Below are 25,965 nucleotides of genomic sequence, written 5' to 3'. Positions count from 1 at the left end.
CTATAGCTTTCATTCTCAATCAATATAGTTTTATTTCTGTATAATTTCAGTGATTTTACCTCATATTATTTCTAATACATTAAAAGGACTGTTTCCTGTTTTCAATAAACATATTTTTGGTTATCTTTAATCAGCTTCTAGAGTATTTACTTTGGGGTTTGAGGTATAATTATAAGGTAAACCGAAGCTGCTTGGGTAGCCAGACCTAGAGATAGCCATTTTCCCCCAGCGTGTCTTCACAGTGATTTATGAACCTGCGTGGTCCAGCCACTTTTGATTTGCCTATAGAGAGGAAAGATAGGGCCCACTCCCTGTCAGGAGTGTGTTAAAGAAAGTCACTGCATCACAGTGACAAGAAAACCTGCGTGGCTCCGCCATGTTTTTTGGTTTGCCTATAGAAATCAAAGATAGTGCCCGCTCCTTTGAGCGTGTGAGTGAGAGAAAAGCACTGTTTCCACAGTGATATAGGTATCCTGTTTGGCCCTGCATGTTGGGATTGCTTATTGTAAGATATAGAGCTCTCTCCCTGCTATGTGCGTGTGAGGGAGAGAAAAGAGCAGGTTTTCTAAGTGTAAAGATCTGTTTGTCCTTTTAAAGACAATATAGGCTTTCTCCCTGTGGTAGGGGTTTGAGAAAGTTAAAAGTCAGAGCTCCCAACTGCTATTTCACTTATTGAGGCGTTTTGGCGCCAAGAGGGGGTTTGCTGCTTGGCAGCCATTTGTGTTGGTCTTTTTAGCTTCCCTCACAGAAGTGAAGCAGAGGGTTGGCAGCCATTTTGTTTCCACCTTTTCTATATAGTTTTCTTTGGGGGATGTGTGCTTTGGTTAAAAGGAGCGGGGAATAGTTTGTTTTGTGTTTGTTTTGCCTTTTGCCTGAGGAAAGGAGTTAATACTCATTACCGATTCCATATTTTGTGATTTCACTGATAGTTTAGGTGGTGTTTGTAGGCTTGTGTGCATAGTCTGTCACACTTTCAGTCCTCTTCCCACACAGAGTTTAGCAGTGATCTATCACAATGGATAGGCTTTCTGAGGGAACCGCAAGAAGACATTCGCATAGCACCCGCTCCCATAGAGAAAAGCACCCATCAGAAAGGATCCTGAAACTGTTGTTGGAAAAGGAAAGCTGTTTAATTATAGAGGCTGAAAGAGCTTGGAGGCAATTGGAAGATGTCATGCGTACTTTGTCAACCACCGATGACCTTGTGAAAACAGCAGTTTATAAAGACGAGCTCCTTGATACTTTTTCTGATTGGAAAGCCTTAATAGATGAACAACAACAAGTTCTTAAAGACATTAATAATAATGAGGCCAAAGCAAGGCTTCGAGCTTTATTATTTGACTCACAAAGTAAAGAAAGTGGACTTAATGCTGTGCTTGAAGCCTCTCGGTCTTGGCTTCAAGAATTTCAGTTGCGTGAGGTTTACTTTACATCATCCCCGCCTCAGAGCTCTAAAGTCATTCAGGGATTTCACCCTGAGCGGCCACAAAGCACCAAAAGTTCTGTCACACACCGATCGAATATGTCATCTGCCAGTAGGCACCATTCGCATTCCATTCGTGGCAGTGATGGTACCTCATATCATAGTAAGGCTCCTAGAGCAGCTCAGCAGTTTGAAGAGTTGAGGAGAAATCTCAAAGCTCAGATTCTCCAGGCAGAAGCTGAAGCTGCTATGGCCAAAATTGAGGCAGAACAAGCCGAAATTGAGGCAGAGCAAATTAGACAACAAGCCCAAATTCAGGCACAACAAGCCAAAATGAAAGTCCAGATGTTGGCTCTTCAAAGGGAAAAAGACATATTACAAAAGAACAAAGAAGCAGCTAAGCTAGCTGTTAGGGCAAAGATTCTGGCAAAAGCTTTTCAGGATGAACTAATTCTTGAGAATGTTAGGTTGCTGCCTCAGAAGGACATCGACTCCAAGATGTCTCTTCTCCTTACTGACAAAAATGTCATTCCCAAGGAGCAGCACTCTATTGAGGGCAACATCATTGAAGTTTTGCCTAATACCAGAATTAACAAACCTGTGCCTCAGCTAGATAATCTGCCGCCATTGTCATCAGTTGGCATTAAAGAGGAAAGTCCTTTAAAAGGGCAGAAGCCCACAGCGGGGAGCCAGTCTTTCCCCACCTGTACTCCTACTATTAAAACTTTCATGCCTGCCCTGTCACCAACAATGGAAGAGGAAAACATAGTGAGGCAGCTGAAAAATGAAGGAGACACAGTGGATGTTGGGGATGCACTAGGTGAAATTGAAACTGATAAAGCAGTGGTTACCATGGAGTCAACTGATGATGGCATATTAGCTAAAGTCATGGCACAGGAAGGCAGTGAAAGTGTGCAATTGGGTGCACTAACTGGCTTACTGGTAGAGGAGGGGCAGAACAGGTAGAAATACCAAATGTCATTGGTGAGGCACCCTCATTGTCTGGACCACTGGCAACAACTCCTGTTCCCATCCCATCACCTTCGGCAGCCTCGCTACATGAAGCAGAGCAGCATCCTGAAAAACTGCAGTTTTGCTTAAGTCCTGCTGCCTGCAACATTTTGGAGTCCCATGGACTTAATGCAAGCAGTTGTTTGCCCTCAGATCCTCGAGCTTCAGTTTCACAATCAATTTTTTTATCCTGTATACTGAGCCAGCATGATATAGTGGTGTGAGTGTTAGGACGACACCTCTGGAGATCAGGGACCAAATTCCAGATTGGCCATGGAAGCATGCTGGGTGACCTCAGGCAACTCACATACACACTGCCTCAGAGGAAGCCAACCTCTCTTGTACAAATCTTGCCAAGGAAACCTTATGATAGGTTCGCTTGAGAGTCACCATAACTCAGAAGTGGCTTGAAGGCACACAACAGTAATAACACTGGGAATGCATTGGCTTTTGAAATAGTCTTCCTTCTGTATTTTTAGTTATATTATTTACTTCCTGCTTTATTTATAAAATTTGGAGAGATTGCAGAAAAACTACTTTTTGTACCTTCACTTTAGGAATCCTCCAGCTAGCATGTTCTAGCTGGAAGAGCTTGGAAGCAGTAACTCAAGAAAAACATGACAAAACTCTGTCTTTGGATATGTTCAGGCTAGTAATGAACAGAATTAAATGTTTCATTAATCAGGTTTCGATGGAGCAGTTAATGACTTCATTGTTCTCTTTCAAAACTCTATAGAGAGTGAACTACAGAATTCCAAATGGGCCTCTTCTAATTAACGATTCCAACATTGCTGCCTAGTCAGTCTTTTGAAGCTTACAGACCCTGACTGATATTGTTATTCAGCATAGCAGAAGCCTCAGTGTTTTTTTGATGGGGACACTAACAGAGCCTGAAAGCTTTCCCTAAATTTTATTGTTTGTTGTGTGCTTCATCTCTGACATGTGGTGACACTAATGCAGTGGTTCTCAACCTGTGGGTCCACAGATGTTTTGGCCTTCAACTCCCAGAAATCCTAACAGCTGGTAAACTGGCTGGGATTTCTGGGAGTTGTAGGCCAAAACACCTAGGGAACCACAGTTTGAGAACCAATGCACTAAAGTTACCCTATCATGGGATTTTTAGGACATAGAGTGTCTCTCCATCCAAGGCCACCCAACAGATTTCCATGGCTGAATGGGGATCAAGGCATCAAGGCACATGAGATGCTGGACACAGCAAAACTCAACCATAGTCCAGGCCATCTACTACCCACCTCTCCTGTAATTCTGGAAGGGGCCTGAAAGAACTGAGTCCTGTGGCTGCCCCAGAAATACACTTCTTCTACTTCTCCTAGACCAGTGGTTCTCAACCTGTGGGTCTCCAGATGTTTTGGCCTTCAACTCCCAGAAATCCTAACCGCTGGTAAACTGGCTGGGATTTCTGGGAGTTGTAGGCCAAAACACCTGGGGACCCACAGGTTGAAAACCACTGTCCTAGATTCTGTTACAATAGAACTCATTCCACCCTAACCTTATTGTAGACTAATATCCCCCCCCCCCCCCAAAAAAAAAATCCCTGTTAGTAATAATAACTGTGAGCATATAATTTAGTGATTTAACACTTACAGGTACTGTTTCCATTTCCTGTCATCAAAATGAAAGTGAGTAATAATGGTAAAAGACTTTTAAAAATAAAATTCTCAAGCCATAGCAGATTAGTTCTGGGAGAACATAAAATTGGTATGGCTACTATGTAAGCTAAGTGAAATAAAATGCAGTAAGAATTGTGGATGCAGATACAGCATGAGACCAAAACTGCTATACTGTATTTCTGACAATAAGACGGGTTAGTAAACCTTCTCATTTAATAGTAGTTTATAGTTTTTAAAGAGCCAATTCATTGTGTTGGATCCAGAAAAGCATCCCGCATTATCCTTTTCTGGATCCAACCCTTTATTTTTTTTCAGTAAAAGCTTAGTATGGCTATGTAAGCTAAATGAAATAAAATCAAAACATTGAGATAAAATACAGACAAATAAAAGGATCCAGGCATCCCGTTCTCCCGTTCAACTATGTATATTTAAAACCATACATTGGGATTGATAAAATTCTCATCAACTTGAATTGACACATGCACACTTCTGCAAAATTAGCAATCCATCCCCAAACCACAGCAACGTCGACTGGCAAGCCAGAGCTATGATATTATTCGGATTTCAGTTCAAAGTCCTTTAGATATTTATTGCACATTCCATGGAAAACTGCTTCAGCTTCTAGCATTGAAATTTTTATTGCTGCTTAGTTCAAAATAAAAGACACTTCTGGCACTTCAATAACAACACCATTAAATAATTCAGTGGCAAATGTACAAATTGGAAAATACCACAGATGTAATCTCTATGTTATCTCCCGCAATATCTTCTTAACTGTATCGGTCAATCCATACATCTCTGCAGGACTATACCAGTACTCTAGCAAGTATTCGGTATATTACAGTGGCCTTGTGCTGGTATAGCCACTGCCAAAATCTGCATAGTAATAATTCATGGCAATATCATGCAACTAACCCCATTGTTATGTCACATAGTTTTGATTAGAATAAGTCTGTAGGGGTGTGAAACATACAAAGAAACTCCAGTGTACGAGATGTTCTGTCTGTGAATGGTAAGAAGTGAGTTGCAGTTCAGTCATATTGTAATTTCCGCTCCCAACACAACATAGCACCTTTTAACCAAAGGAACCGGAGTATCGTTTTCCTTCCTCTATCATGGATCAGTCTCCTTGCTAGAATATTTGCATCAAATGCAGCATTTCATAGCTATTTTTTTTGTTTATTTTAGATAAACAAAATGGCTTATAAATGATTGGCACACAGTCCAGAATCATTAGTATTCCTATGAAAATCTTGTTTTTTAAAAATAGCTTACCTTGTGATTTAATGACTCTAAATGGTAAAACAGCCTTATTCATGCTGAATTAAAATAAGACACACTTTGTGTTTAAAATTAAATGAGTGGTCTGCTAAAGTAGCTGTTAAGAAATAATATGAATGAGATATGAATTGACACACCCAATCTTATCATTTCTGTTTGCCTTGTCGCAACAGGTGAACAAACCAGAAAAAAGGTCTGCATCATGTCCAAATCTGAAAGTACGATCGACTGTGACAAACAAGTTAGAATTGAAACTGACTTTACAAATCCTGGCTTATCTGGATGCATTTGACTTAATCCCAAGTTTTGCTGTTATTTAAGGCTTTCCTTTTTTTGGTTTGTTTACCAGTTTTTGCAAATGGAGTAAACAGGTTGCATGTACCAACTTAGTGTCCATTAACCCCATTCATTAAACGATGTTTTCTGACTTAAAATGACATGTGAAAACAGCCATCAATTTGCCAGGTTTGGAACGAGTCAAATCTAGACCTTATTGTGCATTTAAAAGCAAAAAATTGGGACCACCCTAAAAACAAACACTATAAGATTACTCTGCTACCAGGGCCAACTGAGGCACCAGTATTGCTACATTATGAAATTGTGAAAATATAACATAAAATTAGAACAATAAAGGTCCACATTGATATTCCGTTGTTTTACAGTACAGCAAGCATTCACTTGCCAACCAAGTTGTGCTTTGCCTCATATATATGTATTTATTTATTCCATTTATGTCTCACTTTTCTTCCACAGTGAGATCCAAAGGATTGGAACTGACAAGAACTGGGAATTTTCACATTGGGAACAAATAAATGCTAGTATACTTTTATAGACATATCCAAGGCTATGTAACCTGACCCAAAGCCACTTTTACGCAATGTTTGGTTGTGACCACACAGCAATATACTGTGTTTGGGGAGGAGAAAGACATGAAGAATCACTCTGCAAAAATCTTGTGCGATGACCATTTGCAAATTGGCTGGAGTTTAACTGCCACCTTCCTGCATGTGGAGCATGTCTAGACTGAACCCTGTTAAAAATACCTTCTGATTTTGCAGAGCTGGACTTGAATTCCATCCCTTTCGCAGCACTTAATAGAAAAGAGCTAAGAGTAGAACCAATACTACTTTCACATCTTTATATACAACTTCCAACCTAGCAAATCAAAAGCACACTGCATATTTCTTAGCCCTTTGAAAAGGTATAGCTGGATTATGTGCCATTTTTTGCATCAAATGCAGCACTGCATAGCTATTTTTTTTGGTTATTTTAGATAAACAAAATGGCTTATAAATGATTGGCACACAGTCCAGAATCATTAGTGTTCCTATGGAAATTAGACTCCTTTTTATAAGTGGCTCCGTGTTAAGTGGTTCAAAAAATTATTGCATAACCCTAAGAGGGCTTCAGACACACCTGTAATTTTAGTGCTCTCTTGAATATATAAATAATAGTGTTTTTAAAAAATATAATTTGGAAAAAATACAGTATATAAATATTACACATATTCAAGGCTATGGAAAATCACTTCCATCGTAGATTATTGGGCGTTGAGCAGCTAAGTGAAAAAATACTTTCTTGGAGATAAACCTGTAGGGAAACAACAAGAGAGGAGATAATACTTGAGTTGAAGCAATAAATTCATACTGAAAAAATGAGCTGCATATAAGTCGCATTGGAATCAATGTCACAAATGAATTGTTTTATTACTGAACTTCCTCTCTATTCAGAGCATTAGCATTCGAACAATATCGTCTGCATATATAGAAATAAATCTCATTAACTTCAAGGGATTGTCGAAGGCTTTCATTGCTGGAATTACTGGGTTGCTGTGAGTTTTCCGGGCTGTATGGCCATGTTTCAGAAGCATTCTCTCCTTGGGACAGTAAATAAAGAACAACATTCAGAAAACGGGAATTCCAGGTAAGAAAAAAATCAGGGCCACATAACACTTCCCAACAAGGATTCCCCCAGCAAGACGCAGCCAGGCTTTGAATCTGCTAGGCCATTAAATGCTAATCAAGCTGGCCAATTGCAACATTGACGCTTGCCTCAAACAGACAAGTTCTTTCCTCCAACCTGGACTTTCCATAGATATAAAAACCCCACTTGCCTAGTTTCCAACAGACCTCACAATCTCTGAGGATGCCTGCCGTAGATTTGGGCAAAACGTCAGAAGAGAATGCATGGCCATACAGCCCAACTGCACGGGAGTTTATTTTCATGTATGACCATATTTATTCAATTACCTGATTCATCTATTGACCTTCAGGGTACAATCACAGCTTGTAAACATTGTTTTTATACTATTATTCCCAGAATCTCCCAATGTCTATGCCAGCTGGATAATACACCAACCTCGAGAAAGTGTTGTCAAATATTAGGATGTATATCCCTGGATTTCTGACTTTCACCTTCCCATGTATGGTTTCCTTATGAGAGTTGCAGCGAGTCATAGGAATAAGAACCTGCAAAAGATACAGCAGAGTGAAATGTGAATACATTTCTGCTTATAAAATAATTGCCACTATCTGCAGAACAAAAGCAACCTTTTTTAACCCAGCAAGAAGCAACATATGACCCTTCAAATGTTGCAGGATTGCATCTCCCATCAGACTAAGGGTGAATATATACTATAGAATTAATGCAGTTTGATACCACTTTAACTGCCATGGCTCAATGCTATGGAATCCTGGGAGTTGTAGTTTTATAGAGTCTTTAGTCTTCCCTGCCAAAGAGTATTGGTGCCTCACCAAATCCACTGGTGAGGCAGTGGTGTCGAACCTGCTTTAATGCCACACTTTAGATGCAGATTTAGTCAGCATAGCTGTTTCTTAGCCCAACCAAGGTGGGGGGCAAATAGTTCATCAACACTTGGCAAGCTGCTGGTTCTTCAGATCTACCCCAATATCACTTAATCTCAGGGATGTAGAAAATGAAATCCTGCATGGTAGACTCAGTGAACAGAGTGGGACTTTCTGAATAAATAAACACAAAATTGCACTGAACACCATAAACGAGTGTAACAAATAAAACCAGAATGTAATGAGATCCTTTAAATATTTCCAAGGACTCCGACTTCTCTAGTGGTTTCACTTGTTACCTTTGAATACAATTTAATTTAAGAAGATTCCTCCAGTCCTTTCTTTTCATGCAATGAGGGCAATTGCCAGCAGAGGTCTCACAAACACTATTTAATGCAACTCATGCGGAAATGAGATTGAATGGGTCCTTGGATTGTTTCCCTGGCTAATTCCGAAACACTGCTTTAAAAAAATGTGTATGCGTTTTCAAAAAAAGCAAAGATGATGACACTGTTTAAAAAAGCACAACTACCTCTCACACTATTGACAGTTGGCACTGCAAAAAAAGCAGTGCGATGGGATAAAACAAGATCATAAGCTTCAATGAGTCACAGAGATGTATATGGGTTTCTTTCTCTATTTTACTCTCAAATTACAGCTCTATGAGGTAGGCTGAGCTGAATAACAGTGATAACCATAGAATCATACTTGGAAGAGACCACATGGGTCATCTAGTCAATCCCCCTGTCATGCAGGAAAAAAACAAAGTACCCCTGACAGATGGCCACCCTGTTTAAATGTTTCCATGGCAAGAGCTTCCACTAAACTCTGAGGCAGAGTTCCACTGAATAGCTCTTACAGTCAGGAAGTTCTTCCTAATGTTCAGGTGGAATCTCCTTTTCTGTAATTTGAAACCATTGCTCTGAGTCCTAGTTTCCAGGGCAGCAGAAAACAAGCCTGCTCCCTTTTCCTTATGGCATCCTTTCACCTATTTATACATGGCTATCATGTCTTCTCTCAGCCTTCTCTTCTGCAGGCTAAACATGCCCAGTTCTTTAAGATGTTTCTCATAGTATGGTCTCCAGATCTTTGATGGCTTTAATTGCCTTCCTCTGGACACCTTCCAGCTTGTCAATATCTCTTTTGAACTGTGGTACCCAGAATTGGACACAGTATTCCAGGAATAGAGAGGCACCATGACTTCCCTTGATCTAGACCAGTGATTCCCAAAGTGGGCGCTACCGCCCCCCCGGTGGGCGCTGGAGTGATCTAGGGGGGCGGTGATGGCACCTATTAGGACATGGGGATGGGGCCAGAGGAGGGGCGGGGCCTCTTTCCAAGTGCCAGAGACAGGGTTGAGAATCTTCAATACCTCTCCTGAGGCGCTTGTTGGGACACAGAGGGCGGAGCTAGAGAAGGGGGCGAGGCCTTCTTCCAAGAGCCCGAGATAGGGCTGAGCCTTTATACCTCTCCTGAGACGCCTTTTAGGACTAAACGGTGGGGCTGGAGTGGGGGCGGGGCCTCTTCCAAAGAGCGCAAGACAGGGATGAGCCTCTGTATACCTCCCCTGAGGCGCTTCTTAGAACACAGGGGCAAGGTAGAGAGGTTCAGCCCTGTCAGGCACTCGGGAAGAGGCCCCTCCCCCTCCTCTAGCCCCACCCCCTGTCTCCTGGCAGGCGCCGCAGGACAGCAATAGAAGCTCAGCCCTGCCTCAGAGCTCGTAACTCCGCCCATCCCAGTCCTGGCTGACCATTTGTGGCCCCGCGCACCTCCCCCTCCCCCTCCCAGCCCTGCATCTTGGACTAGGGGAGAGGCTCAGCCACGCCCACTTGAGCAGGAGCCACGCGCACGCCCTGTAAACCACACCCCCTTTCCAGGGGCGCTGAGTCATATTTTTTCTGGAAAGGGGGCAGCAGGCCAAATAAGTTTGGGAACCACTGATCTAGACACTATACTAATCCCAATGAAGTTTCATGGTGCAGGTGCAACTTAACCCTAGGTATCTCAAGCTCCAGTCCAGCTTTATAATTTACATTACATAATGGCTTTCTAATATTCCTTCCTACTAAGAGCTTTGGAGATTTTGATATCAAACAAAAAGGTTATTCATCATAGCTGAATGAATTTTGATTCCTAAATAAAAGGTAAAAGGTAAAGGTTTCCCCTGACGTTAAATCCAGTCATGTCTGACTCTGGGGGTTGGTGCTCATCTCCATTTCTAAGCCGAAGAGCCGGCGTTGTCTGTAGACCCCTCCAAGGTCATGTGGCCAGCATGACTGCATGGAGTGCCGTTACCTTCCCGCCGGAGCGGTACCTATTGATCTACTCACATTGGCATGTTTTCGAACTGCTAGTTTGGCAGGAGCTGGAGCTAACAGTGGCCGCTCATGCCGCTCCCGGGGTTTGAACCAGGGACCTTTCGGTCTGCAAGTTCAGCAGCTCAGCGCTTTAATGCACTTCGCCACCGGGGCTCCTTTGTTTTCTAAATAGCGAAGGGCAATACCAAAGTTTTATTTAGAAAAATAAATACGCCGTGACCCATTTATCTTACTTTACTTTGGTCCAGCGGTGCTTCTTCTGATTCCTGGTACACGACGCTGAATGAAATGCTCTTTGGTTCTGAGGAAAACACCCAGCTTATTGTAAGGCCAGTTTCTATCACAGTGATAGGGATGGTGCTGTAAGTGTTTGACTTAATGAATAATTCTCTGTTAGCTTCTCCAAACTTGAAAATGTCTTCCGCGGTGAGTGGCAGCTTTAGCCTGGGGGAATGAAACAGAAGGTGAGAGACAGAGAGAAGAGTGCATGAGAAAGCATGACAATAAACACATTTGATTGATGATGAACATAAGCACAAGACACGAGAAAACAGCTCATTCACAAGTCAATTGATGCTTCCAAGAGCCTTCTGGAACTATGCGATTCTTATTAATGAAGCAGGAAGGGTCATGCTTTCTTGTTGCAAGGGAAACATCTTGTTCTTTAAGGAATTGTATAAGGGATCGGTTCCAAAACTCTTTGTGTAGTATGACTTTTGCATAATCTGGGAAACTATTTTTCTTATCTGAAATTTGAAATGTTTTAGGCTTCCTGATATGACAAACATATTCCCTTTCTCACATTATTTTCCCACACTTTCTTCAAGGAGTTTAAAGTGGGATAATCTCTAATCTAGTATTCCCTGTCCTCTGATATCTGAAATAATCCGAAATCCAAAATTGTACACATGGATGGCTAAGATAGTGACACCTCTCAGTTTTGGTTCAATGTACACCAACTTTCTTTCATACATACAATTATTAAAATATGATGTTAAAATTAAATGAAGGAATGTATGAAACATAAATGAATTTAATGTTTAGAGGAGGGTCCCATTTCCAAAATATCTTGCATGGATATTTCCGCATTTCCTTCCTACTAACCTGCTTGATCCCTTCGATCGTCAGGGGAGGCCCTCCTCTCACTCCCGCCCTGTCACAAGTGTGGCTTGTGGGGACGAGGGAGAGGGTCTTCTCCATGGTGGCCCTCTGGCTCTGGAACTCCCCAGGCAAGCACCAACACTGGCAGTTTTTATGAAAAGTTTAAAAACTTGGCTTTTTCAGTGTGCCTTCGAAGACTGAACAACTAAACCCCGGGTTAGGTTCTGTTCCAGTGTCAAGTTGTGTTCCAGATGCACTTTATCTCATTCTTCAGTTGAGAATAATTCCATTGTCTATCCCACCCAAGTTTATTTATTTATTTGCAGTATTTATATTCCGCCCTTCTCACCCCGAAGGGGACTCAGGGTGGATCACATTATGTACATATAGGGCAAACATTCAATGCCCATAAACACATCAAACCGAGACAGAGACAACAGACAGACAGACGCAGAGGCAATTTAACCTTCTCCTGAGGGGATGTTCGATTCTGGCCACAGGGGGGAGCAGCTGCTTCATCATCCACTCTGATGGCACTTCCTCACTTCCTCATTCCAACGTTGTAAATTAGTTAAACTTGCCTCCCCACTTATAAGTGGTACCTTATTTCCTACTTGATAGATGCAACTATCTTTCGGGTTGCTAGGTCAGCAACGAGCAGGGGCTATATTTTATTTTTAATTGACGGGTGCTCACCCCGCCACGGGCTGGCCTTGAACTCATGACGTCATGGTCAGAGTGATTTATTGCAGCAGCTGTTTAGCAGCCTGCCCCACAGCTACATGCAGCACTTTATCTATCTACCTCACCCACGGGTTTTACAATTTCTACACCTCGCACTGTGGTTCAGCTCGCCTTTGTTCAAAATTTTGAACTGTTTTTATGCTTTGGTTTATTATGTTATGGTTACTATCTTCTGTTTTACTTTGACACTTATAAGCATTTTATTGGACTACTGCTGAGTGTCTTATATGTACTTTATTTTGTTTTATTGTAATTGTTTGGGCTTGGCCCCGTGTTTGCCGCCCCAAGTCCCTTCAGGGGGGATAGAGGCGGGATACAAAAATAAAGTAGTAGTTGTTGTTATTATTAGTGTTATTATTATTATATACACAAATACAGATGTTTTAAAGTCCACTAAAATCTTCTGTCCCCAAGCATTTTGGATAAGGGATCCTCAACCTATACCAAACAAGGCAACATTTTGAAAATGAAAAGAAAATGGAAAATGAATCCCACACTAGTTAATATTTGGTTTTCAGCTTGGCTTTGGACCCAATTTTTCATCAATTGCCTCAAAGCAATGGCTTCAAAAATCCAGTGGAGATTTGTTCATATATATAGGTCACAAATATACTTTGGAACACTTTAAACTCAATGGAAATTGCTTCTTAGTTGCTATGATTATGTTTTTAATTTTTAAAAATGACAGACCAAAGAATAGGTTTTGCTTACATCAGTTCTCCCGACTTCAGCAAGCATATTTCTACGTCTTGGATCATTTGCAAGTCATCAGACTCATCAAACGTTAAGGAACTCAATGTGCTGTTTCTGGGAAAGAGAGAAAGAAGATAATCATTTAACACCTTCCTAAATGTTTCCAGGAATGTCTATTGTGTTTTAAAAAATGTTTGTATTTTACCATTACATGCAAAAGAAGTCAATATTACATTTAAACAACTGATTATTTTAAAAAAGTCATTTATATCTAACACTGATGCAGGAATGTACAAAGTTGCTTTCTACCATAAAATCAAATTATTTACATTACATTCTAGATATGAAGAAATTCTTGGTGAAGTCTTAAACATTAAACTGAAATGAAATTCTAACCCTTCTAAAAAATTCAATACATACAGCTACTCCCAGCATGAGAAAGATTATGTTGCCACATAGATGTCAAAGACCAAAAAAGAAAACCCCTCAAAAAAGCCTTAATTCATCATCAACTGAGTTGAATACACAAGGAAGCCTTGGGATTAGATAGTGGTTAGTTTCAGTTGCATTCATATACATATACACATATATGAATTGAATTGAATTGTTTATTGTACTAGCCATAGGCCATGACATCAGTAATATACAACCTTTATAAACACTTTCCAATATAAACATTAAAACTTATTCAAAAATTAAAACTAGCTCTTTAAAATTATGATAGCAGCAACATAACAATGACAGTGTCTGATTTGTATCATCCCAAACACATATACACATATAGACAGTCCTCCGTGTTCACTGGAGCTGAAGCCCTTAAAGTAAAAAACTGCAATTAAAACATGATTTTTAAAATTTGACAACTCTCTAGGAATCTTTGGGTTCTCCAGCACAATGCTATAGTTAATTTCCTCTGAAAGTTAATCACAGAAATGTATTGGGAGACCTGGAGATTCCTAAATATGTGTTCTTTTTTGGAAACTTTAGGTCCTCCCCCGTCTGATTCTGTGGCCAACCTCTGGAATAAATTGGCCATTAAGTTGCACTTGAGGAACAAAAAATTCCCAAAGAAAACATTTTAATCAAATCCATGAACGATAAATTCTGCAAAAGTCAAACCCACAAATGTGGAAGATAGGCTGTACACACACACACATATACACACTTCTCTCTGTATATCTTGGGCATACATTTGAAAACATGCACATTACAAGATTCTCATTAATCCTAGGAGTGAGAGGGGACTAAATGAAGGTGTTGCACCCAGAATTAGATACAAACTCTTCTCCCCAATGATGTTTTTCTTCAGTCCCCAAATGTCTACCACTGAAATAAAACATAGTTTGCATAACTAAGAATACAGTTTAGACACCCAAAGAAGAGGAGCTGGAACAGTTACCAAGGGAATGCAAACACAGAAAACACATAGAAGAGCTATAATTGTGCATTATTTTCAGTGCCTCACTATCTGTAAGAATAGTGATCCATGGACTGAATTCTTATTTAAGGGCAATGCTTTCATCTTGCCCCTCCCTATAGCTATCCTTCTTCCATCCCTATCTACCTAATTCCAAAGGTGCTACACAATCCCTTTGTATGCTAATGAAAAATGAAGTATAGGATAGTATCCTAACATATCAGTGATAAGAGCCTGAAACTGTAGTTTAGCAAAAACCCACATTTCATCACATAATTATGCTATGAAATGTGGAACTTTTCGGGATGCCAAAAATAGTATTTTTGTTTACCTAGCATAATCGTCACACTCACAGTTATTATGTGAGCAAAGCACAGCAACTTCAGAGAAAGGATACAGTGGGTATCAAAGAGCTGATAACTCCTCACTGCATTCATTAATTTAATTATTTAAATGTTGCACCCCATCTCTAAGGCAGCGGCAGGACTTTTTAGAACGCTTCAAAGTTTGTAGCGGCATGCAGCAACTTCAATTATTCTTGTTGGTAATTTTATTTCAGAAGGAAGATGGCTAGATGTCACTAGATGGCAGTAGATCACTGTGGTATTAGCTCCAAAAAGCCTGGCATTGTATTTCTTTAGTGTGCAACCCTGTACGTGGAGCAGAAATAGGGTTGTGCCTCTGTTTGTGTGTGTGTGTGTGTGTGCGTGCTTGCGTGCAGAGTTATTTCCCATTATTAACAATTATAAGGCAGTCAAGTATAACACGGCTTATTTCACAGAGAAAGATAATGTGGTATAGCTGTTAAAATAGTGGACTGGGACTTCAGAGATTCTGCTCGACCCCTCCACAGCCAAAACCTTCTCTGGAAGACTTTGGGTTGATCATTCTCTCATCCTGGCCTGCCTTAGAAGGCTGTTTGAAAACAAGGTGGAAAGGAAGATCGCAATCTACTCTCCTCCATGAACTTGTTGGAGGAAACCTGGCCCAAACTACTTGTCCGAACGTATCTCTGTCTATGAACCAACTAGGGTGTTAAGATCATCTGGAGAGGCCCTGCTCTCGGTCCCACCAGCCTCGCAGTTTGACTAGTTTGCTTGCAAGAAGGTCATGGGGACTTTGTTGAAGGCCTTGCTGAAATCAAGATATGCTACATCCAAAGCATTCCCTGCATCTACCAAGTTTGTAACTCTATCTAAAAAAGAGACAAGATTTGTCTGGCATGATTTGTTTTTGAGAAATCTATGATGACTTTCAGTAATCACTGATTTCCCTTCTAAGTGATTGCAGATTGCCTCCTTAATGATCTGCTCTAGAATTTTGATGAACCACTGTTCCCAAGGATAAGTCACCCTCCTCCATACAACCTAGTTTAAAGTCTGCCTGATAAGGATTGCCAGTCTCTAAGAAAAAACATTCCTTCCTACTTCTGGAAAGCACAGCCCATCCCATGCCAGTAGTCCATCTTCCTGGAAGAACAGATCATGGTCCAGGAAGCCAAATTGTTCTTCCTGACACCATCTGTGGAGCCAATTATTCACCTCTATTATTTTTTTTCGCTCTTCATGGGTCACATCGTACAACGGGGAGGAGAGATGAAAAGACCACATTGAGATCTATTAGTTTTCTTCCAAGAGCTTCAAAATCCTTTCTAATCTATTGAAGACTATGCCTTGCAGTATCATTGGTTCCCTATATGAACCAACACAAAAAGGGGAGGGTCAGTGGGCTTGATGAGCTGCTGTGGTCAATTTTTGCCCCAGGGAGGCAGAATATCAGGTTTACAAATCATGACTTCTGTTCCTCTCAGGAGGGAGTCGCCTTCAACCAATACCCATTTACTTTGAGGATTGACAGGGTCCCTTTCCTGTAAGATGTCCTGCAGATCTCTTGAAAACTGACCCTGTTGCTGAATAATTATGATAATAATTTTATTTATGTTCCACCACCATCTTCCAGAGGGACTTGGGGCGGCTCACAAAACACTCAAGATGTGACACAAAATACAACAAGTGCAAAACAAAACATAGGCAATAACCAGTCAACACAACATCATAAATTCACAGTATCCACTGGTAAAAACAATAAAATACAGCAATTGCTGTATTCGACCTCAGAATTGTAAAGTGCTAAAAAAGAGTCTAACAGTCCTCATATCTATATATATAAAAGAGTGATGGCATCAGGGCAGCGGACAAAACAACAAAACTACAGGCCCCCAACCTCGAAATTTGACAACACAACCCATCATCCACGCCTCTAGGTTGATACAAAAAAAGAAAAGAAAAATAAAGTCCTAATTAGAGGGAAATGAAAAATTGTTTTTATCCAATTGCTGCCAGTTAGAGGGCTAAGCTCCACCCACTTGGTCTCCTAGCAACCTACTCAGTCCAGGGGACAGGCACAGTTAGGCCTCACGCGTCTTCCACACTGCCTATAAGATACATATTATCTGATTTTAACTGGATTATATGGCAGTGTAGATTCAAGGCCCTTCCACACAGCTATATTACTCATTTAGAATCTTATATTATCTGCTTTGAACTGGATTATCTTGGGTCCACATTGCCAGATAATTCACTTCAGTGTGCATTTTATACAGCTGTGTAGAAGGGGCAGTTCTAGGCAGATAATATAAGATTACAAATATACAGTAGAGTCTCACTAATCCAACACAAACAGTGTCCTCTACCCTCACCACTTTCACAGTACACAAACAACCAAATGCATACTAAACATAAAGACAACCATACAACAGACATTCAATACTACCAGTACCTCAACAATTTCTCACCAACACCACCAGACAATGGCACAGCAATGCGTGGCAGGGCACAGCTAGTGTATTATAAAAGAGTCTAAACATGATTGAAGGTTAATTGTGTGAGGAAGGTTTGGAGGGTAGGGGCTAACCTGATCTCCCGGGAAGACATTCCAGATCGGATGGGGGGGCACCACCGAGAAGGCCCTCTCTCTCGTCCCCACCAACCGCATTTGAGACGTAGGTGGGACCGAGAGAAGGGCCTCCCCGGTAGATCTTAAAGCCCGTGCCAGTTCATAGAAAGAGATGCGGTCTCAAAGATAGGTTGGACCCGAAGCATATTGTGTAGCTGAACTGGATTGTATAGCTCTAAACTGGTCCTCCTTAGAGACATCCCCTCTGCATTCATCAAGGGTAATCCAGTCAGAAGTGTCCAAAACTCCCTCATTTTCCCTAGTATGTTCTTGTTCTGCCTCCCCTTCATTCTGTGACTGCAAATTCCATGTTTGAGAACATGAAATCAATTATGTAACTCCGGTTTAATAGAAGGATTCACAGAATGATGTCTGGTCCTCTTTCCTTTCCTAAATGACACATTTTTCCAAGCATCAGCGTTTTCCACATTTGAAGTGACCTCCCCATAGCCTTGCCCTGAATGTTCATCTGATGTGGGATGCGTATCTAGAGTAATCTGTTGGGCTGTGTCTAAGAAAAACTTGAGTTCTTTAATGTTCTTAACTGTCTCGATCTGGGCCTCAAGTTGCTGGATCCTTTCTTCCATTAAAGTGAACTGTTTGCCTTTGATGCAGATGTAGCTCACTATATGTTCTGTCAAGAGCCACTCCACGAGACTGTTCCATATCCAAGTGACTCAGGTTACCAAACTTTTACTGAACTGTGGTCTTCCTTCTCAAAATCTCTCAGTTCTCCTGTTCACTATGCTTTCCCAAGATTAGTGTTGGATAAGTTGCCACTGGAACTCAACTTGATCTTTCTAATTTAAATAAACCTTGCATTTCTATTTTATTTGCAATCTAACTGTTTTATATTGATGCAGTTATGGGGTATATGTATTTGTCATATGCTTTGGTATATGATTTTGTGTATGCACAAGGAGGTATATGTATACAGAGTCTAATAGAGAAATTTTCAGAGTTGCCTTGCTCTACTTTAGAGATCTATTTTGATGACTTAAATCCTGTTGTAGAGGGGGTTCAGCGGATATGTGCTTCATCAGCAACAGGAAACCATTGATAATTCTCATAAGTATGCTTTGCCACCAATAACACAACCACCAAGTTGCGTTTGACACTGAGCAGACAACACTCTACCAAGGAAAGGTAAGGGACTATCTCTTATTTCTGCAAACCTATATTATAATAGAGGTTTCAGGTTTTAAAAAATCAACTTTTCAAAAGGACAAGTGTTAAAAAAAATCAATTCAATTCAAAGAAGGAGGCCTTTTATTTTTCTGTGGTACAACATCCTTTATATTCCACCTTTCATAATTCTCACATAGCTTTCAAACAAGCGTGATCCTTCCTTTTACCAAGGAGTTTGCAATGAAGTGCCCTTTTTTCACGTATTTCTCTGTTCTATGATTCAGAAAAAAAGTTTGCCTGTTTTTCACTACTTTCAGTAACCTTCAAGCCCTTTTACATTTTGAGTAATAGTGATGCAAGTGACAAGATCAAAATATTCTCAGTGGAAAAATGCAACAACAAAGCCTAGTAGAGTTCTTTGCCTAGACAGTATCTCAAAATAGTGATGGTTGCTTTCATATCACTAGAATGGTGAATCAGCTCCAGATTTTAGTTCAAATTTTGGAGGAATCCAAGGCTCAGAACTCTTTTTTAGAACTTTGAATAGCTCTGTTAATAGTTTGGCCTAAAACCTAGATTGGATTAATTGACGCACTGACATAGAAGCAACATGTTGCTCAAGGATAGTCAAGTCCAAATGCTATTGATGGAGGAAATCCAGTATAGCGGGTCCTTGTTATCTGCTAGGTTTTGATTTCAGCCATCGAATATACCAAAATTAATGAGTACTCAAGTCTCATTCTATATTCTATACTGTCCCTTATATAAAATAGCAAAATCAAGGTTTGCTTTTTGGATTTTGGGTGGGTGGAATGTTTTTAAACCATGGATGGTTGAATCTATGGCTACAGAGGGTCAACTGTGCTGTTATTCCCAAGATATAACCATATAGACTTTGCTTTAAAACTCCTAATCAAAGAGAGTCTATTAACTTATGAAGTTGCCTTTCTCACTGTCTATAATCTGGTATTGTGAGAAAGCTGCTCCCAATGTGTGAATACCCTTGCCACTAGAAAGATCAAGATGACTGAATTGCTGTGTGTTCATTGGGCTACATGGCTATGTTCCAGAAGCATTCCTTCCTAACATTTCACCCATATCTATGGCAGGCATCCTCAGAGGTTGTGAGGTTTGTTGTAAACTAGGCAAGTTGGGTTTATATATCTGTGGAATGTCAAGGGTGGGAGAAAGAATTCTTGCCTGTTTGAGGCAAGTGTAAATGTTGCAATTGGCAACCTTGATTAGCACTGAATGGCCTTGCAGCTTCAAAGCCTAGCTACCTCCTGCTTGACGGAATCCTTTGTTGGAAGGTTAGCTGGCCCTGATTGTTTCCTGTCTGGAATTCCTGTTTTCTGAGTGTTATTCTTTGTTTACTGTCCTGATTTTAGAGGTTTTTTTAAATACAGAAAACAAGCATTTTGTTCATTTTCATGGTTTCCTTCTTTCTGTTGAAATTGCCAACAGAAAGATGACTGCTTGAGGTGGTAGAGCATGAGATTTGGTGAAGTGCTCTTCGTGGGAGGCTTCCCTGCTGTCATTCTGGGGAAGGTTGCTTTTTGACTATGTCAAATGCTGCAGTTGAAAAGTGTTCAATCCACTTTTCCAGAGTTGTGTCATTCTGTAAAGATGCTCTTGTTGTTTTTCTGCTGCAGCAGAATAAAAAACAGGAACACTGCTTTCCAGAGTTGGAAAGGCCCTAAAAGTCTTGCTCTGGGGCAAGAGCACAGTCTGTCTCCCAAAGTTTCCTGTCCCCAGTGCCTGGTTTTGAGGAGGGACCCTAGAGATCCAGGCATTTGGGCCTGGCTGGTTCTGTGGAGGGCTGAGCTGGCCACCTTTTGCAGCCAGTAACCCCCACAGAACCTGCCTACTCTGCCCTACACTGAAAGGGCGACAAAGGAGGGCAGTGGCAATGATGGATGGGAGATATCTTGAAGACAGATTAGAAGAAGCAAACTCTCTTAATCACTCTTTTCTGAAATAAACATACCCAGATGATTAAATGTTTTCTCCTAGTATTTGGTTTGCAGGTCCCTCTCCAAGTTTGCTTACTTGCTGTTGTTGTTGTTGTTGTATGCCCTCAAGTCATTTCGAATCTGAAGCGGGACTAAGACATATATCTGTATATTTTTAATTGTGTGGTCTTATTTTTAATTGTCAGCTGATGTGAGTCTCCTTCAGAAGAGATAAAGTGGGGTATAAATAAACAGAATAACCCTATCACAGGGGTTCCTTGGCAAAATTTCTGCAGCTCTGGTCTGCCTTGGTCCTTTTCTGAGGCTGACAGAGCGTGACTTGCTCAGTGGATTTCCATGGCTGAGTGGGGATTTCAGTCCTGGTCTCCAGAGGCATAGTTCAGTGCTCAAACCACTACAATACACCAGATCTCATTCTCTCTTACTGCACACACCCTAAATATACTCTCTAAACCTGTGGGTCCCCAGATGTTTTGGCCTTCACTTCCCAGAAATCCTAATAGCTGGTAAACTGGCTAAGATTTCTAGGAGTTGTAGGTCAAACCACCTGGGACCCACAGGTTGAGAACCACTGCTCTAAACTGTGGTGGAGGGGCTATGTAACTCAGTATTTTTGGCTACTATCTTTATCTAGGGAGAACATCTATCTATATAGCTCTCTGAAAGTCTTTTACATGAACATCAGCTTCCATCCAAGGGTAAGTCAAACATTTTTTTCATTTTGTGAAAAATCCTGCTAAGAAGACTGAAAAGAGAGGAGGGACAGACAACTGTGTTTAGATTGCACATCTGAAGGATTTAACCGCTTAGCTTTTTGCAGCTAGAGAGTTCTAATTCTGATGGCAAATACAGAAAACCAATGGTGATCTTTGGGCAGAGATTTCCGCTCAGACATAGAGAACATGCTTTGCATGCAGAATGTCTAGGGCTCCTTCTACACTGCCATATAATCCAGATTATAAAGGAGATAACTCACATTATCTGCTTTGAACTGGATTATATGAGTCTACATTGCCATATAATCCAGTTGAAATCAGAACTGGATTATATATGGCAGTGTAGAAGGGGCCTTGGATTACATTCCACAGCATCTTCACCAAAAACGGCGATGGAGAAGACTCAGCACTGTTGTGTGAAGGTGGTATTGTGTTCTGAAAGACTATGTTCTAGTAAAACCTGACAACACACCAGACTATCCAAAGACCAGCTCAGCAAAATACAGACTCAACAGCAGAAGATTAGCCATAAGGTGATGAACTGAAATCAACTATTAACATAATCATGGCATGAAACTATATTGGTAAAAGGGCTTACTCGGACATTGCACATGTAGAAAATGCATGTGTCCCCAGACTTTGCTAGACTGCATTTCCCATTGGTGACAACCAGCACCACAAAGGAGATGGTGGAAGATGCAGTCCATGGAGGGCCACATGTTCCTCACCCCTGCTCTCTAAGGCCCCTTCTACATTACCATAAAATCCAGATTATCAAAGCAGATAATAAACTTTATCTGCTTTGAACTGGATTATATGAGTCTACAATGCCAGATAATCCAGTTCAAAGCAGATAAACTGGATTTTATATGGCAGTGTAGAAGGGATCTAAGATTTCAGACTGTATCTCAGGACCCTTCCACACATATAACCCAGAATATCAAGGCAGATAATCCACAACATCTGCTTTGAACTGGATTATCTGAGTCCACACTGCCATATAATCCAGTTCAATTAGGATTTTATACAGATGTGTGGACAAGACCTCAGTTTGAAAGGCACTACTTTCTTTCAGGGTCCAGAAGAAATCAACTCTTGAAAAATTTAGAGGACTGTGGATTTAACTTGTGAAGTACAGCTCCCATTTTCCAAGCCGCAATATTCACAAAGGTTTGTTGCCTGTAATTGTTTTTTCTATCTTGTGATATGATTCAGAAACAGAAAAAGTGACTTTTTATTACTTTTGTCCTTAAAAGTGATTGAAAAGAACCATGGTTTCGAGCAAAACAAAAACCCAATAAAGTCCAAGGTGAGAATATTTCACATCATTGATTGGCATCGACCCCATAATGGCAAGAAGGCGACACCAAGTGGGAATTGTTAGGATTTAATTTACAAGTATATGAGACACTTAACAAATGTAAGGTAATTTTCAAATGTGTGTGATTGCAGGTATTGAAGAAAGGAAGCTCATGGAGACTGAGGATGAGGATTATTATGAATATCTCAGCAAGATATCTGAGCAAGACAAGAACGAACGTGAAATGTTCCTACAATTTAACAAAATCTTCTTAGTCTGCATGTATTCAGTTACATGCATCTTTGGTATATCAGGGAATGCTTTGGTTCTCATCATTCTGATTTTCTATGAGAAAGTGAAGGTGCTAAGTGACATCTTTTTAGTGAGCTTGGCTATTGCTGACCTGTGCTTTCTCTGCACACTGCCATTCTGGGCGTATATGGCAGCAGACGAATGGATCTTTCACACTTTACCATGTAAACTCATCAGAGGCCTTTACACAATGAATCTGTATGGGTCCATGCTCACCCTTACTTGCATAACGATCGACAGATATTTTGCTGTTGTCCAAGCTACTAAAGCTCATGTCAGCCAAGCCAAAAGAAGAACATGGGGTATTGCAGCTTGCATTTTAGTTTGGGTGATTTCTCTGGCATTTGCTATGCCGCAATTTATATTTAGTACTGAAGCTTCAAATGGCAAAAAGGTATGTCACTCAAGTTATCCTTCAGAAGACACACACAAATTCACTGAAGTAATACAGATGGTTCTTGGATTCTTCTTTCCCATAGTGGTCATGGTTGTTTTCTACTCTATCATTGTGAACACTTTATTCAAAGCAAAGGGCTTCCACAAACACAAATCCTTACAAATAATATTTGCGATTGTGGTGGCATTCATTTTGACGCAGACCCCTTACAACATTTTGAAAATCATCCGTGCTGTGGACAAGCATGTTGCTATGCATTTCAATTTCGACTACGGCTTGGTCATAACCGAAGCAATTGCTTATTTCCATGGTTGTCTTAATCCTATTCTCTATTTCTTTATTGGTGTGAAGTTTCGGAAGAACTTGGCAAAAATCCTTAAAAAATTTGGATGCATTAAACACCAACATATCACAAAGCAAGGACAAACAACTGAAGAGGATATCTCAAAAACCTGCACTGACACACATAACATGGAGGAAACAAGCATGTATCCATTGTAAGAGAATCTAGAACAGTATTAACCTCTTCAGCACTGTTTTATTTCTAGGCACCTCCATTGTTCACGAAAGCAAATGCCATGTGCTTGTAGAAGGTGATTTGAAGACATGTGTTTGTATCTCAAAATATCTTTAGTTTATAAGAATGATAGAAGTTCCCTGCAAGGAATTTCTATGAAACTTTATTGTACGCTCATGTCAAATGCTATAGAAGTCTGAGAAAAGATTGATTTCTGCTCACTTATGCAGCAATTTTATAGAGTTCAGACGTGGCAGTTCATGGAAATACACTGTCAGAATGCAGATGGTACAAATAACCTTCCAAGGGAGCACAATAGGCGTTATAGATAAATAGACTGCAAGCAATGCTTCAACTTACTTTTCATAGCAGTATAATTTAAAAAGACATTAAACTTTGACTGTTCAGGCACAAAAAAAACCAAGTGTCTGAATCATGTTTCTCTCGTTCATTCAGCTAAATTCATGATCCGTTTGTTTATACATCTAAGTTCATTCTTTGAAGAAAACATGCAATACTGCCTTACTCTGACTAATATTTAGACTATTGCCACAATGTTTTCTCGTCCAGCTAGCAATAACTTTCAGATATCTTGGGCAAAGGGATGTTTATGTCATACATGATTATCATATATACCTATGTACCTGAACAGACTGGCATGGAGTTGTGATCTGACTAGAACAACCAGGAGACCAAGGTTTAGATAACAGCTCAGCTACGTAAAACCAATCGACATTGTAAAAGTCAAAAACTCTTAGCCTTAGATCAGTGGTTCCCAACCTTTTTTTGGCTAGGGCCCACTTTGACCAGGGCCCACTCTCCAAAATTAGTACCAAAAGGGTTATGAATCAGTTTTTGGTCAACTTTAGATTCGGTTTGGTAATTTGGGGTGCTGATTCAGCAAATTGCATTGGATAGACCACATCAGTTCTAGTTTCTGATATAGAACATATGCCATCCAGTAGTCGCCATCTGCTCATCCAGAGAAAACTATATTTAATAATCTAGAGCTGATGTGGTCTGCGGAAAGGAGCGGAAATAAAATAATAAATAAATAAAGAGGAAGGAGGTTTGTGGACCGGATTTTTGTTCTCGCGGCCCACGGGTTGGGAACCACTGCCTTAGATGAAGCAATGACAAACTTTCTATGAATAAATTTTCCCAAAATATCATCATAAATAGGAGTGGACGTGAAAGCATATAATGACAGGGATCTAAAGCCAACATGAACTATGACAGAATTTTCCTCCTTCCCCCTTCTACCCAAAGCCCACATAACTGCCAGGAAAATGGCTTCAGAGGGTTCCCCAGACTTTGATTAGATGGGGAGGGGATACAGTAGGAAGAAGACATCATCCCTTCCCCTGCTACAAATGGATTCTGTTGGTCTGGTAGCGAAAGTCCAGTGTTGCATCCTGCCTTATGTCTTCTACTTCAAGTATGCAGGTTAAGAAGCTCTGGATCATCAGATACTTCAACACAGAAAGAAGTCACAGAAGAATGATATTTGATAATCACTACATATGACCAAATTATTAAGGCCTACCCATGGCTTCCCTATTAATTTCTGCCTGAAAAATGCTTCAAGCTGTTGTTTCCCTGCCTCTACAGACTAAAGTTGAACTCAGCTTTCAATCAATTTCAGCATAGTTATCAGGAGCAGTCAGGCAGGCAGTTGGCTGAACAGTCTGCCTATAAGTTATAATCTATCAGCCTCAAAGCAAGGCACGGGCATAAACACACAGAAATCCCTTTCAAAACACAAATCTTTATTAAATAGATTGCTTCCTTATGAGTGGATGTCCCCACTGTGGCTGTCAGGGCTGTCTCACGGGGGACTTGATACTGCATTTTGTCTGCAAGTAGATAATCCTTTTTATCTATACACTGCCCTCTAGTGGTTGAATCTGAGTGCTACATATATATTTTTTAGTTTTGGGGGTCCTCGCCCTAAAACAAGATGCTTTCTTAAAATTCAAACCCCCAATTATTTTAGGTTGGATAATAAAAACTATATGTGCCAAGTTTGGTTCAACTCCATCACGCCATGTAGGAGCCTTTGTGGTACAAACATATATACTTTGACATATCTATCTATCTATCTATCTATCTATTCAGTATAGATAAAATTTCTGGGAAAGTTTATGGTAAAATTGAGAGGGAGGGATACAGTTTGGTTTTCAAACCCTCTTTTATTAAAAAAAAAAAGCAATGAAACATAGCCAGAACAACAATGTAAGAAAC

At 40.4% G+C, this 25,965-nt stretch overlaps 2 protein-coding genes and 1 pseudogene across 6 annotated transcripts in view; 2 read left to right on the top strand and 1 right to left on the bottom strand.

Annotated features, from left to right (window-relative positions):
* LOC100559085 (uncharacterized) lies at window positions 1-3,075 on the top strand (annotated as a pseudogene).
* A 1,603-nt stretch (window positions 3,076-4,678) lies between these two features.
* Window positions 4,679-25,965, bottom strand: part of fyco1 (FYVE and coiled-coil domain autophagy adaptor 1) — an 88,913-nt gene continuing 67,626 nt past the window's right edge. For all 4 annotated transcript variants that reach the window (XM_008118291.3, XM_062957872.1, XM_062957873.1 and 1 more), the window contains 4 exons: window positions 13,025-13,120; window positions 10,702-10,912; window positions 7,705-7,814; window positions 4,679-6,936 (listed from right to left, as the gene is read on the bottom strand). In XM_008118291.3, coding sequence (XP_008116498.2) covers window positions 6,861-6,936; window positions 7,705-7,814; window positions 10,702-10,912; window positions 13,025-13,120 — 493 coding nt within the window. In that variant the 3' untranslated portion in view covers window positions 4,679-6,860. The remainder of the gene's footprint in view (window positions 6,937-7,704; window positions 7,815-10,701; window positions 10,913-13,024; window positions 13,121-25,965) is intronic.
* Window positions 17,703-25,253, top strand: cxcr6 (C-X-C motif chemokine receptor 6). Of its 2 annotated transcripts, XM_008118290.3 has the most exons (4): window positions 17,703-18,524; window positions 21,114-21,177; window positions 22,271-22,365; window positions 22,648-25,253. In XM_008118290.3, the coding sequence occupies exon 4, from the start codon at window positions 22,668-22,670 to the stop codon at window positions 23,703-23,705; it is 1,038 nt and encodes a 345-aa protein (XP_008116497.1). In that variant the 5' UTR covers window positions 17,703-18,524; window positions 21,114-21,177; window positions 22,271-22,365; window positions 22,648-22,667; the 3' UTR covers window positions 23,706-25,253. The 2 variants fall into 2 exon arrangements, with proteins under 2 accessions (XP_008116497.1, XP_016851954.1); XM_016996465.2 differs by lacking the exon at window positions 21,114-21,177.

Source organism: Anolis carolinensis, chromosome 6 (genome assembly GCF_035594765.1).
Source record: "Anolis carolinensis isolate JA03-04 chromosome 6, rAnoCar3.1.pri, whole genome shotgun sequence".
NCBI lineage: Eukaryota > Metazoa > Chordata > Lepidosauria > Squamata > Dactyloidae > Anolis > Anolis carolinensis.
The sequence above is the reverse complement of the archived record's forward strand: the minus strand, read 5'-3'. Positions and strand labels throughout refer to the sequence as shown.